Genomic DNA, 16,652 nt, shown 5'->3' with positions numbered 1-16,652 from the left:
TTTAAGTTACGAGATTCTGGGCGCCGAGTGGTCCAGGGGTCTAAGGCACTCCCACTATGATTGGGAGGTCGCAGGTTCGAACCCCCACTCATGCAGCTTTACCATCAAGCTGCTGGTCCCCAGAGGGAGCACCTCTGCTCCCTCCAGGTGTGTAGATGGCTCTCTCTCTCCCCACATCACTCCTAGGGTGATGTCCACAGCACAGGGCGTCTGTGAGCCGATGTATCAGAACTGAGCCTCTGCGCTTTCCTCCGAATGTGCTGGCTGTTCGGCTCGAAAAGAAGCGGTAGCTGGCATTACATGTATCGGAGGAGGCATGTGTTAGTCTTCACCCTCCTGGTGAAGTGATAGGGGGAGTCCTTGTGAGTGGGTTGGGTAATTGGCTGTGCTAAATTGGGGAGAGAATGGGAAAAATTTGAAATAAAATTATTAAAAAAAAAAGTTATGAGATTCAAATATTATAGTATTTCCCTGATTAGAAAGATTAGAAAAAATAAAAAAAATTGATTTAGAATAAATAAAAAGTACTGCTAACTAATATGCAGTCAGGCTCTTTAAACTTGGATTAATTAATGCACATTAAAGTTTCCAGATTTCCAGGTCCAGAGGACATTTTCTTATTTGTAGAAAGCAGTACTGCCAATCACTTGTTTATGTAAAGGAGTGGGTGAATTCGGGGCAAGAGGGAAAAAATGTGAAATCTTTTGAACTCTAAAAGAGGTTGCGCAGCAAAAACTTATTAAGTACCTCTGCCAAACTAATACCACTAAATACTACAGTCCAAACACTGGGCTCTGACCAGAACTGTAGTGGGTTATGATGAGTGGGGGTAATGGTGAAGTTTGATAAAGGGCATCTTATGGGTCAGGAGTTTGGGACATCTGAATCCGTTTGTGTGTGTAATATAATCCTATAATTTTAGAATTTTGCCAGAATTCACGAGCTGACTTAAAGCACAATAAATCACAAAATAGGTGCGACCTAGAGTTCCAGCTGTAATTCTCATGCTGGAAACACCCCCTACTGACCAAACTGATCAAAGCACAGCATGAACATATTGACTCTATGTCTAATACCGGGCTTGGGCTAGAGGGGTGTAACGCATTGCATTGAGCTGTGGAGCAGTGGAACTGTGTTCTCCAGAATGATGGAGCTCCTTCCAGTACTTCAGGATGTGATGAGTTGGGGAGCTGGGGATGAGGAGGGCTGATGATCAGTGGTGATCAGATCAACTCAACTTAATCTCATTTATTAGAAAGCTGTACATCCACTCCTGCCCTTCATTCCTGCTGCACATTACAAAAAATATTGTTGGATTATTATTGAATTTATATTTTTTCAAAATTGTTCAAGCATGCTTTTTTTGGGGACAGATCAGGACTGCAGGCGGGTAAGCCAGTCCAGAACCAGTACCCACTTCCTCCACAGATATGTCTTGTTGATATGACATAAGTTAAAATTTGTGTCACAGTTTAGTGTTTTGACTATATGGACTAACATATTTTTAACAGTTTAAATATGTTTAGCTAGCTTGTAGCATATAGTGCACACTGTATCAAAACATAAAAAATAGATTTTTTTAATAGATTTCCCAGGACATTTTGTTTTATTCATCATTTTCCATTTTTATTTATTTTTTTTAAATAATTTTTAACAAGATTTCCCAGGAAATTTAGTTTTATTTAGTTTTGTTGTTTTTTCCTAAAAGTGTGAATAATGCTAAATTTCCTGGGAAAATCTTGTTAAAGATTATTTTTTAAATGTTTTGTTACAGTGTGGACTATATGCATTGGTACATTTTTTAAAGATTTAAGCATTTCTATTAAAACAAATACATTAATTATTAAAATTTAGTTTTATTTACACATTTTTATAATGTTTAACAAGATTTCCCAGGCAATTTAGTTTTATTTAGTTTAGTTTTTTTTTTCTAAAAAAGTGTGAATTTTTTTTTTTTTATGTTTTGTTACAGTGTGGACTATGGATTTGGTACATTTTTTTTAAAGATTTAAGCATTTCTATAAAAAATAAATAAATAAAATAAATAAATAAATTGCACCAAAACACACACTGTAAAAATGTTGTATACCCTTTGTATATCTATTTGTTCTGCTCTGCGTTCTCTGACTGTATTTATCTTATTGTGTTGTGCCAAACCCTCTTTCAGGATTAATAACGTATCTTTCGGTCTGTCAGTCATTCAGTCAGTTAGTGTGTAGATTAACTGCACAGATATTATTATTATTTCACTGTTTATTTTAAAACTGTAAACTGCAGATATTGTCCTGTAAAGTTTTGTATTATCTTATCTTGTCTTTTTTTGTTTTATTGGAATAGCCATAAGCGGATGGCACATTTTGAACTAGCAAAAGGACCTTTAAAGGCAGAAAATATAAATAAGTTAGAATTCAGTTATGAACCATATGTCTTTTGGGTTAACTAGAAAAAAAAAAAAAACTCAATCTGCCTGAGAACAATGTGTGCCCACTGACTGATTACCACAGTTTCAGTAGTTTGATGTTGTGGGGAGTTTAAGATGACAAGAGTGTGTGTGTGTGTGTGTGTGTGTGCGAGGGTGGGAGTGTAAATCTGAAGCAGAGAGCTGGAGTTTCCTGGAAACACGCTCGGCTGACCTTTACATCTGCAGTTTCCTCACTTCTGCCTCAGATTAACATTAGAATTATCAGAATTCTCTCAGGTCCAGCAACATGGAGCTGTACACCGGGGCGGATTCCCTTATTTACGAGGTGAGTGCAAGTCTCCAGCCTGAGGGTCTGAATCATTATTATTAATAATACTGTAATAAATTTAGATCAGGAACAGAGAACACAATTGATTTATAATAGAGTAATGAGAGCTGCACCCACCCTGTTACCCCACATCCTGTCTGAGTTTAGAAACAATGCCTCAGAAATAGATAAACATCTCTGTAAATTATGAATCAAAACTTTGAACACTATTTTTTTTTTTCATGTTTTTTTACATATAGTAGATTAATATTGAAGAACTTTCAAAACCCACATAAATCTGATCACAGATTTGCATAGGACCATAGTGGGACTATGTTCAATTAAATAAAATTATAAATACTATTAATATATAAATACTGTCACAGAGCAGCTTTACAGATATCCAGTGGCTGGTTCTGAATGGGTTCTTAATTAGCTGAGCTGGTTTTAGATAAGTTCTGATTGAGCTGAGCTGGTTCTGGATGAGTTCTGAATGAGCTGGTTCTAGATAAGTTCTGATTGAGCTGAGCTGGTTCTGGATGAGGTCTTCATGAGCTGTTTCTAGATTAGTTCTAGATAAGATGAGCTGGTCCTGGATTTGGACGAGTTATGAATAAGATGAGCTGGTCCTGGATTAGTTCTTAATGAGCTGAACTGGTTCTGGATGGGTTCTAAATGAGCTGAACTGGTTTTAGATGAGTTCTCAATGAGCTGAGCTGGTTTTAGATGAGTTCTTAATGAGCTGAGCTGGTTTTAGATTAGTTCTTAATGAGCTGTGCTGGTATTGAATGAGCTCTTAATGAGCTGAGCTGTTTTTTTTAATGAGTTCTTAATGAGCTGAGCTGGTTTTGGATTAGTTCTTAATGAGCTAAGATGGTTTTAGATGAGTTCTTAATAAGCTGAGCTGGTTCTGGATGAGTTCTAGATTAGACTTGCTGGTTCTGGATGAGTTCTAGATTAGACTTGCTGGTTCTGGATGAGTTCTAGATTAGACTAGCTGAGATGGTTCTGTAAAAAGTAAAAGTTTAGCATCTTTGGAACTTCTTCAGGACTGCTGGAGAACCGTTCCAGGTTCTACCTCGTGAAGCTGCCTGAGAGAACGCCAAGAGCTATAACTGCTACTGTGAAAAATATAAAACATATTTTACTTAATTTAACACTTTTTTATTTACTCTTACGTAATTTTAATGTGTCCATTTCTGTATTCAATATTAATTTAAAATGTAGATATTACTACAATTACGAACAAAACTGAATAAAAAGGTGTGTGTCCGAATTTCTGACTGCACGTTAATTCATGCATCACTGAAGTATGAAAATAAACAATAACAATAAAAAGAGGCTACTTACTTTCTGTCTAATGAACATTTTTAAATTTAATTTTTATATAGTATAAATATAAATCTGTGCACATCTGTATTCAGAATTTCAGACTTGTTCTGCTTTTATTTCAGTGGACACTATAATAGTTATTATCATTTTTACACATAACAGAACAGAGGAAGTGAAAATGTTGCATATGCAGCTGGAGACTCGCTACACAAACAGCAGTCATCTGCATTTAAACAGATAAGATCATAAACAAATCACATCACACACAAGGGCTTTTCCTGTCCTTCATTCAGCAGTGAGAGTTCTTAATGAGCTGAGCTGGTTTTAGATAAGCTCTGGATGAGCTGAGCTGGTTTTTGGTGAGCTCTGGATGAGCTGAGCTGGTTTAGGATGAGCTCTGGATGAGCTTACCTGGTTTTGGATGAGCTCTGAATGAGCTTACCTGGTTTTGGATGAGCTCGGAATGAGCTTACCTGGTTTTGGATGAGCTAAGCTAGTTTTGGATGAGCTCAGGATGAGCTGAGCTGGTTTTGGATGAGCTCTGAATGAGCTTACCTGGTTTTGGATGAGCTCGGAATGAGCTTACTTGGTTTTGGATGAGCTAAGCTAGTTTTGGATGAGCTCTGGATGAGCTGAGCTGGTTTTGGATGAGTTCAGGATGAGCTGAGCTGGTTTTGGATAAGCTCTGGATGAGCTGAGCTGGTTTTGGATGAGCTCTGGATGAGCTGAGCTGGTTTTGGATGAGCTCTGGATGAGCTGAGCTGGTTTTGGATGAGCTCTGGATGAGCTGAGCTGGTTTTGGATGAGCTCTGGATGAGCTGAGCTGATTTTAGATGAGCTCTGAATGAGCTGAGCTGGTTTTGGATGAGCTCTGAATGAGCTGAGCTGATTTTAGATGAGCTCTGAATGAGCTGAGCTGGTTTTGGATGAGCTCTGGATGAGCTGAGCTGATTTTGGATGAGCTCTGGATGATCTGAGCTGATTTTAGATGAGCTCTGAATGAGCTGAGCTGGTTTTGGATGAGCTGAGCTAGTTTTGGATGGGCTCTGGATGAGCTAAATTGGTTGGGATGAGCTCTGGATGAGCTTACCTGGTTTTGGATGAGCTGAGCTAGTTTTGGATGGGCTCTGGATGAGCTTACCTGGTTTTGGATGAGCTCTGGATGAGTTGAGCTGGGTCTGGACTATCCAACTATATCATCAACTACAGTGGTATGGAAAGGTTTGGTCATCTGATAATGTTCATGTCTTTATTAATTTGTCTTTATAAATCTTTGGTTGTTTGGATCAGCAATTCCAGTTAAATATATCATATATCAGATGAACACATTTGATATTTAAGAAATGAAATGAAGTTTATAAGATTTACAGAAATAATTCTTCAAACAAAATTAAGCAGCGGCATAAATTTGGGCACCCTCGTCAATACCTTTAGCATTCAAAACAACTCTTAAATATCACTGTGTTCATCTGCTATATTATATATTTAACTGAAATTTCTAAAAAATCATGAAAATGAGGGCGTGCCAAACCTTTTTCATAACTCTGTATTTGTATCACATGATTTAGGGCATTAGTAAAGAAAATATGATAAACATATAAAAAAAAAAACTATATATCTATATATCTATATATATATCTATATCTATATATATATATATATATATATATATATATATATATATATATATATATATATATATATATATATTTTTTTTTTTTTTTTTTTTTTTTTTTTTTTAAGTGCCCAATTATAGATCCGGTCTACCTGCTATTTTAGTTACTGAGCTCTACAATCTGCTACCCACTAATTATATTAATATTAATTGATGCTGGTACAGAACAGCAAGGATAAAAGTAAAAATAGTAGGGCCATTCCACCAAATGGTTGCCATTTGCTTGTTGTAACTCCTCTAAATTAAACTTTTTTAAAGTCTTTTTTCAACTCTGAATCTAATAACACGTGTATTTAACTATTCAAAACATGTAACTGGTCAAACTCAGGCAGCTTTACTTCATTTTTACAAGGTTTCTAAGCTGAATATGGTTACAAAACTCATGTGACATTTAAAAAAGCATGTTTAAAAGCAAGTCCACTAATTCCTTTGATTTTCTCTCAAGAAAGTCTTTATTTTAAAGAAATGGTTGACTGCATGTCCAAATAATTGATATTTATGACAAAAAAAAAATCACTCCTGTTAATGTCACTCATTCCTGTTACTGGAACTCACTCCTGTTACTGGCACTTTTTATGTTTTGAGTAACAGGAATGAGTTTTTAGCATAGAATTTGCAAAACATGAAAAATAGCTAAATGGCGGCTATGCTAATAGCACTGGGACACTGAGCGCATTCTAGTGATTTTCCCAAAATGTGTATTTAAAAAATAAACAGATAAGATCTAAGAATTAATTTAGGTAACAGGGATGAGTGTTGAGATTGATCTCCTCAGTCATAGTTACAATAAGATCAAATATACAGACAAACAAATGCGGGAACTTAATTTTGGTCTTCCCATGATCTTTAGAAGAACTAACTGATGTCACTTCCTGTTGTAGATGTGACTTGTAGAATGTTCCAGATGTTTCAGATGGGGTAATGTGTTACTGTAACAGGAATGAGTGAAAACCCAGGGAAACAACTAAAATGTGTATTTTAACTTAAGTATTATGGATTTTTTATGAAGAAATCTTTTTAAAGCATAGTTTGTAAGTTTAAAGTTTGAAAGTGGGGACAGTTAACAAATTATATTTTTTTAGTAGTTTTTGTTACTTTTGCAAATAGGTCAATGTACAATACACTATGCTTGATAAAAATAAAATATATTGTAAAGTTTTTTTGTGTGCACATTTATACATGGAATTTCCTGGGGAGAGAAATGGCACCCATTTGGGGGAATGGCCCAGTACTAATAATAGGGGCGGTAGTGGACCTTTCATGTTCTCCACATGTCGTTTCTGGTTGAGAGTATGCTAGGTGCTATTGGCTGTCGCTATTAACCAATAAGTGAGTGTAGAATATAATTGTAAGCATCCTTGAGTGCCTAGATTGGCAAAAAGGTGCTATTTTTTATGTAATTGTATGTATATAAGTAAGTAATAATATGAAATAGTGCATCTATACTTAAGTATATACTTGACCATCTATACTTGAGTATAGTTGACTGTTGATGTGTGGTGAAGCCAACATGGTGTTGGTGAGGCTCTCCTGATCTTTTGAGTAGAACATCTGACATGTGGGGGGCATTCCAGGCGAACATCTATCTTTACTACATCTATAAGATGAAGCAGCTGGAGGTAGGAGTGTGTAATAGAGTGGAGACTGTGTTTAAAAACTCCAGCAGCACTGCTGTTGTGTGTGATTCTCTCATACCAGCACAACACATACTAACACCTCAACCACCACCTAACCATCCATCCATCCATCCATCCATCCAATAGCCGCAACAGTATGTGGTGGTCTATCCTGTCGGGTCCTGACCATTGGAGAACATCTGGAAAGGGGGGTAATAATAAAGTATGCAGAAAATCTAAAGGACTACAATCTGTAATTATAGAACTACAATGTGAGCTACAGTGTATGATTGGATGGACTCGTTCTGTCTTATTGTTATATAGTGTGGATGTATGTATGATATTAAATTGGTGTTATGTTTTTGATCATACCGATGTTGAAAACGACATTTTAAATGTGCATGCTTACAGACTGCAGCTCTTCCTTTCTCAGGCTCAGTCTGTGCTAGTCACGCTTTAGCATATTATATGTGGTCATAGTTGTACCACAGGCCCACGCTCTGCTTTACAGGCAGCGGTTAATCTGTTAAACCTGAAATTAATGAGTCTTTCCCAGCGCTGCTCACCGCCAGGGCAGGAAACAACACCTTAGTCTGCCGAGGGGAGGGTGGGGGTAGGTTGAGAAATTGCCCTATATTGTACTAACCACAGTCTGAAAACACTAAAGACGATGATACCAGTGCCAGCTCTACAGAAACCACAACGTACCTTGTTGAGTACTTAATAATTAATATGCACGGGATGTGTCAACTAAGTCAAGTTGCAAGTAACATGTACAGAGTGGGGAAAATAGTGATTTGATCCCCTGTTGATTTTGTAGGTTTACCCCCTGACAAAAAACATAGAGAAACAGAATATCAACAAATAACCCAGATTTTTTTTTTAAAAAAAGGTTATACATTAAATAGTGAATAATTTTATGATTAACTAAAGAATTGCGGCGTTTCTTGTAGTTTGTCACCAGATTTGCAAGTGTGAGCTCCCTCCACAGATTTTCTATGAGATTAAGGTGTAAAGACTAGGCTAGGCTACTCCAGAATCTTAATGTGTTTCTTCTTAAGCCGCTTCCTTCTTGCTTTGGCCAGGTTTTGGGTAGAGGTGTCCGATACTGGGAATTTTGGTATCAATCCGATACCGAGTAAATGTAGGGCCAGTATTGCAGATATCGATACCGATACTTTTTAATATTTTAAGCTTCATAGAGCCAAAGGATCCAAAAGACCTAGGATAAAATTTTACCAAACATTGTACCTGACAACAAAATACTCAATCACTATCAACATTTTTGTTTAGATACAATGAAAAGTAACAAAACAAAGTTTGCCCTAACATTAGGAAAATAAATCTTTTTGAGGTAGAAAAGGAGCAGTCACTATACAAAAATAAAATAAAAAGTCTCCCCTCACTAGACATCTTTCTAGTTTTTTTTTTCCAAATAGAATTGTTCTTAGGAAAAACTATAAAAAAATAGGAAATGTTCTTCCTTTCAGTGCAATTCTATTTATTTTTAAATAAACAAAGTGTAAAAAAAAAAGAAAAAAAATCAGGTGGTGTCTCTCTCCATACCTGTTGGCTATTTGGCTGGCTCCGCTGAGCCACAAGAGGCACATGCAACACGTGAATCCGCGTACATGAGGGAGTGAAAAAAGAACTTGAGTATTGATCTTTTTACACAAGAATTGCTTAATATCAATACTAGCGTGGTTATCAATATTATCGATGTTTGGATCGATCTGCCCACCTCTAGTTTTGGGTCATTGTCATGGTTGAAGGCCCATCCACAACCCATCTTTAGTGTTCTAGCTGAGGCCAGGAGATTTTTTTTTTCCCACGATTCTACAGTACATAGCCCTTTTCATCAATCTGCCATAATGCTGTGAAGTCTTCTTGTACCCTTAGCAGAGAAACAGCCCGAAAGCAGAATATTTCCACCTCCATGTTTTACAGTAAAGAGTTCAGTTGATGCCAGAGAGCTACATTTTCCATCTGTCGAATAGTACAGGATGAGTCAAAAGTTGTAACGACACAAAAAAGGGGGAAAAGTTCATGTCTAAATGCCCCAGCAAGTAATGGTTAGGGGGATCTTTTAGGCTATGTATGGTACATCTTGAAAGCTGCCATATATTGTTTCTGAAATAAAAGTATATCCTGTGACTTCTGACTCACCCTGCATACACAGATCACGAACAACATTATGACTACTTTCTTTTTTCTGCACTCTTTATCTTACCCCACAGGAGCACCACAGAGCAGCTATTATTATTTGAGTGATGTGTCATTCATTTTTAGCACTGCAGTGTCACAGTGGTGGTGGTGTAGGAGGTGTTAGTGTGTATTGTACTGATACGAGTGGATCAGAAAGGGCAGTGCTGCTGGAGTTCTTAAACACGTCAAGAGTCACTGCTGGACTGAGTATAGTCCACCAACGATGCCCTGAGGCAGTGTTGTATCAGCAGAGTCCTGTGGGCAGCCATCAGAGGAACCAGACCTGTGGTAGATTCACTTTAAAAGACGTTGCAATGTTTTTATATACAGTTGCGTGAGCCTCATAAAATAGCCAATCACTGTATGTTTTAGATAAGATTTAACAGTTTGAACTCCTAGAACGCTCTCATACCTATCTTGTGTGGTCTGGACTTTTAGACTTCTTACATTGGCCCCAAAAAAAATAAAAAATAGCAGGCGTGAAAGGCGATGCAAACAATAGTCTAACTGACTAACTTTTGAGTGACAACTCAAACTTTCACACCAATGACAGGAAGTTGAGGCAGGCTATCGTCACCATTTAAACAATAAAGAAGAAAAGTAGTGGTGTTGTGCTCAAATCCAACTCCCCTTTGCACCAGGGCATGTAGGCATGTCACACAGCAGTATGTGTACAAAAGATTACACTGATGCTTTCTGTATCTACTGTAACTATAGATTAACCCTAAAAATGTGAAAGAAATCTGTTACTCTCACTCTGCTAAAGGACGCACCTGCATTCTGGCAGGGAGGCAGATTTTGGCACAGCTTGCTAAAATGGCTACTCTAGTTTGATCTTTTATTAATTTTATGTTCTCTAATCAGTTTACAGATCTTGGTTTTGACAACATCTCAGATATTCCACCACTAGAAGACGAGTTTGTCTGTACCAACCAGGTTGACTCTCTGCGAATGTATCACACCGTCTTCCAGCCTCTGGTCTACAGTCTGGTGTTCCTGCTGGGCGTCACAGGAAACAGCCTCCTCCTGACCGTCCTACTGCAGCACCGTGCCCGCCTCCGCATCACCGAGATCTACCTGCTGCACCTGGCGCTGGCTGACCTACTCCTGCTCTTCACCTTCCCGTTCGCCATAGTCGAGGTACTGACCGGCTGGGTGTTCGGCAACTTCCTGTGCAAGTTCCTGGGGCTCCTGAACCGGCTGAACCTGGTGTGTGGAAGTCTGCTGCTGGCGTGCATTGGCTTTGATCGCTACCTCGCTGTCGTTCACGCCATCTCCAGGCTTCAAACCCGTCGTCCGCGGCTTGTCCACCTTACCTGTGCTCTGCTCTGGCTCTTCTGCCTCATGGTGACCATGCCCAACGTTGTGTTCCTCTCAGTGATGCCCAGCAATCAGTCTGACCGGCTGGAGTGCCACTTCAACAGCCATGGCATCTACGCCAACAACTGGCTAATCGCTAATCGCTTGCTGAACCACTTCTTGTGCTTCTTCCTGCCTCTGATTATCATGGGATACTGTTACACTGCTGTGGTGGTCACCCTTTACCAGGGTCAGCAGAGTCTGGAGAAGCAGGGGGCTATTCGGCTGGCGATGGTGGTTACCCTGGTGTTCTGCTTGTGCTGGCTACCCTTTAACATCACCTCGTTTTTGGACACTCTGGTGCGCTTGGATGTTCTGTCGCAGAAAACCTGCCAGGCTAGAAATTCGTTAATTCAGGGTCTGGTGGTCACTGAAAGTATTGGCTTCATCCACTGCTGCCTTAACCCGATTCTGTACGCTTTTGTTGGGGTGCGCTTCCGGAAAGACCTCCTGCGACTGCTGGCAAAATGGGGCTGCGGAAAGGCTGGAGTTCTGAGTAGGGTGTCGGTCTCTGAGTTGGCAACCACCACCACCAGCAGCCAGTACCAATACTGTCGGGATACATAAAAGAAACTTCTCCGAAAAGTGTTTGTAATAAAGTTTCTGACTTTTTTCAACCAATCACTGGCTTGATGCTTTTGACTATGTAATGTAGTGCATTGCTGTGTAAGTAGAGGTGGGACAAAATATTGATATTGCCATTGATTTGCAATACATTATTGATATGTGCCATCAAATATGGATATTTTTATTGAAACATAGGCTCTCTAAAGTCTAAGACCTGCCCCCAACTTGAATTTGCTTTACTAAAGTTACTGCTTCATTACTCCACATGGTGGTGCAAACCAAATGAATAGGGTTAACCTGCTGTGAGGAATAATGGTTGTCAAATTCTGTAAAAAACTGACACCAGAGCTCCAGATTAAGACAGTCCCACTGTCCCTGGGCCAATAAAAATAGCACACCAGACAAGATTAAGGCTCTTTCTGGATACTTTTGGGAAGGATCAATTGCATTCTGTAAAAATGGCTAGAAGCTGTTTTTAAGGAGAACGCATGCTGGTTGGAATATGATATGGAATTTTCCTACTGCTTAGCATAAGGTCTGTTTACAGATAAAGTTCTGCCTTAAAACATGGAGCCAATCAGTCTGTTGGTAACACTGTTGTCAGTCAACTCGGGAGCTTCAAAAGTGGCCATGGTAATCAACTAGTAGCAACTAGCTGGATAAAGGCAGAAATGAACTGTATTGATGAGAAATTGATGAGACCCTTAAAGACACATAAATAGTAAAGTTAAAAATAAATAGTTGGGTCAGATAGTTTTCAGTTTGGGACAGCAGACAGAAGTTTGGGACAGTTGTAAAAAAGTTAGTCTGTATGAAAATACCATGGGTTCTGGTATTTGCTTATTTAGGAGTATTTTATCCTTTTCAGTAGCACAGATAATGTGAAGTATTATAGAGAATTGTCTTACGCTATATTGTTTATTGTAGAGTATCATGATATCATCGTTATCGTGGGCAGAGTATTGTGATAATATTGCCTCGTAAAATGCCCTGTGATTCCCACCTATGTATAAGCCACACTATTTGGACATTAATACTGGGGCACCTACAAATTAAACCTAAATGAGTTTTTATTATCACATCCCATTATAAACCTAAAGCATTAACATTGAGTTGAGCTCCTGAGGTGGCAGCGGTATATGGTCTCTGATTACTGCTTTGCACACTCTTGGCATCATTCTCTCAATGAGCTTCAAGAGGTGGTCACCTGAAATGGTTTTCCAACAATCTTGAAGGAAGGAGTTCCCAGAGGTGTTTAGAACCTGTTGGCCCCTTTGCCTTCACTCTGAGGCCCAGCTCACCCCAAACCATTTGGATTGGGTTCAGGTCCGGTGACTGTGGAGGCCAGGTCATTTTTTGTTAAGTACATAAAACTCCACATGTGTTCATTTATAGTTTTGATGCCTTTAGTGAGAATCTACAATGTAAATAGTCATTAAAATAAAGAAAATTGAATGAGAAGGTGTGTCCAAACTTTTGGCCTGTACTGTATATAACAGAGGCAGAGTATACCTGCCCAATATCATTAATTTGACTCTAATCTCTGATGAAAAGAGGGATTATTAATTTCATTACATGTTAGATCATTGACTTCTGGTGGAACATTGAAATCTGGTGAAAATCCCTGCATCCAGAAAGAAGGGAGTGATTGTAATGTTGTTCAAAAAGAAGATACCAGGAACAATAAATAATTAAACATTTAGACTGATATTTAGACAGTATTTATTCATGCTCGATGTCTCAGCATGTTGTAGAGTTGTAGAGGTTCCTAACGCCCATGCAGCTCAAACATTCTCACACAGTTCCTTTAGATTTTGTGGTAGGCGTGTAGGAGTGATGATAACACGTTCAACAGCATCCTAAACAGGATTGGGTCTGGTGATGTGAGTGGTGATGCCATAGTGTCTGTCTTCATGGTAAGCTCTATGTGGATAAGCATCGTCTTGTGCGCATTTAGAAAAGGTGATACCATACCACAGCCAGCTGCATCACCAGACCTGTCCCTGATTGAAAATGTGTGGGATGCTATCGGATGATCTATCAGCATTCTTAACATCCCTACAGTAAAGTCTGCAGGAACTGTGTGAGAATATTCATGCTGCATGAGATGGATTATCACAGGACAACATTAGGAACCTCTACAACGTCATGCTAAAACATAGATTTTATATACCTATGGCAATTAATTAGTGTGTAAAAGGTGTCCCAATATTTTTGTCCATATAGAACAAATGTCTGTGTAGAATGTTAAGTGACTGATTGAGGTTCAGAGCATGTACAAAGACAAATATACCCTTTTATCTCTGAAATATTTCTGTAGATAATTGTGAGATGTGCTTTACTGTGTTTCGCTCCGCATTTTGGATGAGTGCCCGAGCATAAAGGCAGTAGTTTTTTTTTTATACGATATGCAAATCATGATGTTCAAAAATAAATTTTACTTGTCTACTCTGCTGTTTGTCTTCTTCTCTTCCTTCCATCATTCGTAGGCCTGTCACAATAACTGATTTTTTTTGACCAGTAATAAATAAATAAATAAATAAATAAAATGTTTATTAACAATGGGAAATATATTAAAGGAGAAATCCGATGTAAAATGGACATGATAACGACATAACGCCTCCGTTCACCTCCACTATTACGAAACACAGCGCATTTAGCCGACAAGGGCATACAATTGCCCATGCAAATAAATGATTCTTTTTACATCATCGATAAGCTCAAAATATTCTCCTATCCTATCTATTCATTGGTGCTTGTCAGTCAAGTTATCACGCCCAGAGAACTAATTAAAGGTACTGTGTGTGTATACTGTATAAAGTCTTTTTAAATAAACTACCTTTGCACTTTGCTCTTGGAATTCTACCAATGAAGTGTGGAGCTATCACTGGCATTGTAAGCCTGTTGTAAGCATTGGCTACTGTATTTTAGATTGCTGGGGTTAAATGGGGTGGGCTATTTATCATGTTTCGCTACAACCCAAGTCCATTTCACACTAAATTTCTCCCTTAAGGCCATCAAAATAAAATAGTGTATATACATATAGTGTACAATAAGTATAATTAAGATAACGATTATATAATCATTGTGACAGGCCTAAGCACTCACAATTCAAAATCATCCAATTTCTCAAACAAAACAACCACAAAGAACATTTGAACAGATTTTTTTTCTTATTATTTGCTTTTAGACTTCTATTAAACACAGTTATACAGAACAGTTGCAAACGAGCACAAATTGCATCTTATTTACAGCAACTATATATAGAGAGATTTTATATTTATATATATATTTATATATTCCCTTGCACAACAGTTTGGTAGCCAGAGAAAAATGGAATTAGAAACTGAGAGTTCTCACCCAACCCCCCACCCCGCCCGAACCCCCAGCCCGTCCCGTCACCTCCCCTTAAAACAAACACATTGATCTGTGAAATATACATATTTTACAGACATTTTAAAAAATGGCTTCAGAAATTGCTGCTGAACTGCTGAACTGAACTGATTTAGCCTGTCTCTTCTCTTATATCTCAGAATTAAGAGATTATTATTACTAATAACAATTATATTAGCATCTGATTGCCACAATCAATAATAAACGTCAATAAAAACATGTCAAGAGTTGGAAGTAACCCATACGAAAAAAAAAAAAAAGAACAAAAAAAATAAACCAACAGGTTTTTACAGGTTTAAACAGGAGAGGTGTGTTCAGAAGGGCATGCCTCCCGGTCCATAGCCCAGCGGACTGTCCAACGACATGCCCCTCTGCCTGATACCCTGGGGGCCCATCATGACGGACTGTGGGTGCGGAGGCCCCATCATGGGCCCCTGAGGGGACAGCAGCGGCCCCTGCTGGCCAAAGTGCTCCCCGGGAATGGCCATGCCCCTCTGCTTGGCCTGCATCATCATGAGGTTCTGCTGGGCCATGAGGTTGTGTGGGTGCTGCTGCGGCGACATCATGCCCTGCGGCGGGTGCTGCGACTGGTGCTGCAGGAGGCTGTTCGCCATCATGGCCTGCTGTTGCTGCTGCTGATGGTGGTGCTGCTGCTGCTGCGGGGGCATACCTGTCCTGCCCATCAGGTGCCCTGGGTGACAAATGGGCCCAGGGCCCATGCCACCACCCGAGCCCATACCTCTAGACCCCCCCTGGTTCATGACCATGCCGGGGCGCAGGCCGCAGTGCGACGGGTGCAGTGGCAGCTGCTGCTCCGCCATCATGTTTTGCAAGTTTGCGATGTGCGGGTTGGAGGAGGGGGCGGAGCTGTGAGGGGGGCCAGACGCCGACAGCTGCTTCAGGAGCTGGGCCGAGGGAACCTGCTGGGGCGGCTGGCCCTGGTGGGGGTTCGGCGGGGGCTGGGACATGCCCTCGCTCTTGGGGAAGTACTGCAGGGTGCTGCTGGGCTTGTCGGCGGGAATGATTCGAGACAGGTCGAACTCGGGTATGCCCGAATGCGTGGGCCTGATGACCTCGCTCAGGTCCGGCCCCTCCCCCATGGGCATGGAGGGGAAAGAGTCCGACGGGTGAGGGGGGCGCTGATGCGGCATGCCCTTGCTGAGTAGGTGCATCTGCTGCGGAGGGAGGACATCGTCGGGAGGTGGCGGGTACTGCTGCCCCATGGGTCCGATGGGCGAGTGTAAAGGTCCCTGCATGCGGGAGAACCCGCCCATTTGGCTGGATGGGTGCATGGGTGACACATTGCAGGGTCCGATCCCGTCCGGAGGGCCTCCTCCGCCGCCCATCATTGCCGACATGCTCATGGGGTTAGGGGAAGACAGCATTGGCCCAGAGGGATCGTGGGATAACTGCTGACCTCCCTGGAGGACCATTCCCATCGGGCTCTGAGGGCTGCTATGAGGCCCCATGGAGCCCTGGGACAGGAGCATCTGGGAGGACTGGTGATTTGGCATATTTCCTGCAATGAAATATATAGAAAAATATGTATTACATATAGTAAATAGAATAAATATAAAAGTCAGTTTCCCATATAGGTATAAGCATAGTTCTGGACTCCACTGCATTTTGAGTGGATAATTATGAAATGAATTTGGACAAAAATCTATAAAAAATCTACTAATTTAGACTATTCACTTAATTGCATAATATATAGGGATGTTAAAAAGCATCGTCACAATGGAAAAACTTGACAATGTGCAACATAAGAACCTACAC

At 40.0% G+C, this 16,652-nt stretch overlaps 2 protein-coding genes across 2 annotated transcripts in view; one reads left to right on the top strand and one right to left on the bottom strand.

Annotated features, from left to right (window-relative positions):
- The first annotated feature begins 2,378 nt into the window (after positions 1–2,378).
- On the top strand, positions 2,379–13,934 carry LOC103046415 (C-X-C chemokine receptor type 5). Its single transcript, XM_007259535.4, has 2 exons — positions 2,379–2,747; positions 10,422–13,934. Exons 1-2 carry the CDS (start codon positions 2,709–2,711, stop codon positions 11,481–11,483), a joined length of 1,101 nt encoding a protein of 366 aa, XP_007259597.2. The 5' UTR covers positions 2,379–2,708; the 3' UTR covers positions 11,484–13,934.
- The window catches only part of bcl9l (bcl9 like), a 53,805-nt gene continuing 50,334 nt past the window's right edge, over positions 13,182–16,652 (bottom strand). The window contains exon 9 of the mRNA XM_007259536.4: positions 13,182–16,395. Within this exon, the coding sequence (XP_007259598.3) occupies positions 15,191–16,395 (1,205 nt within the window). The 3' untranslated portion in view covers positions 13,182–15,190. The remainder of the gene's footprint in view (positions 16,396–16,652) is intronic.

This window comes from Astyanax mexicanus, chromosome 9, assembly GCF_023375975.1.
Source record: "Astyanax mexicanus isolate ESR-SI-001 chromosome 9, AstMex3_surface, whole genome shotgun sequence".
NCBI lineage: Eukaryota > Metazoa > Chordata > Actinopteri > Characiformes > Acestrorhamphidae > Astyanax > Astyanax mexicanus.
The sequence above is the reverse complement of the archived record's forward strand: the minus strand, read 5'-3'. Positions and strand labels throughout refer to the sequence as shown.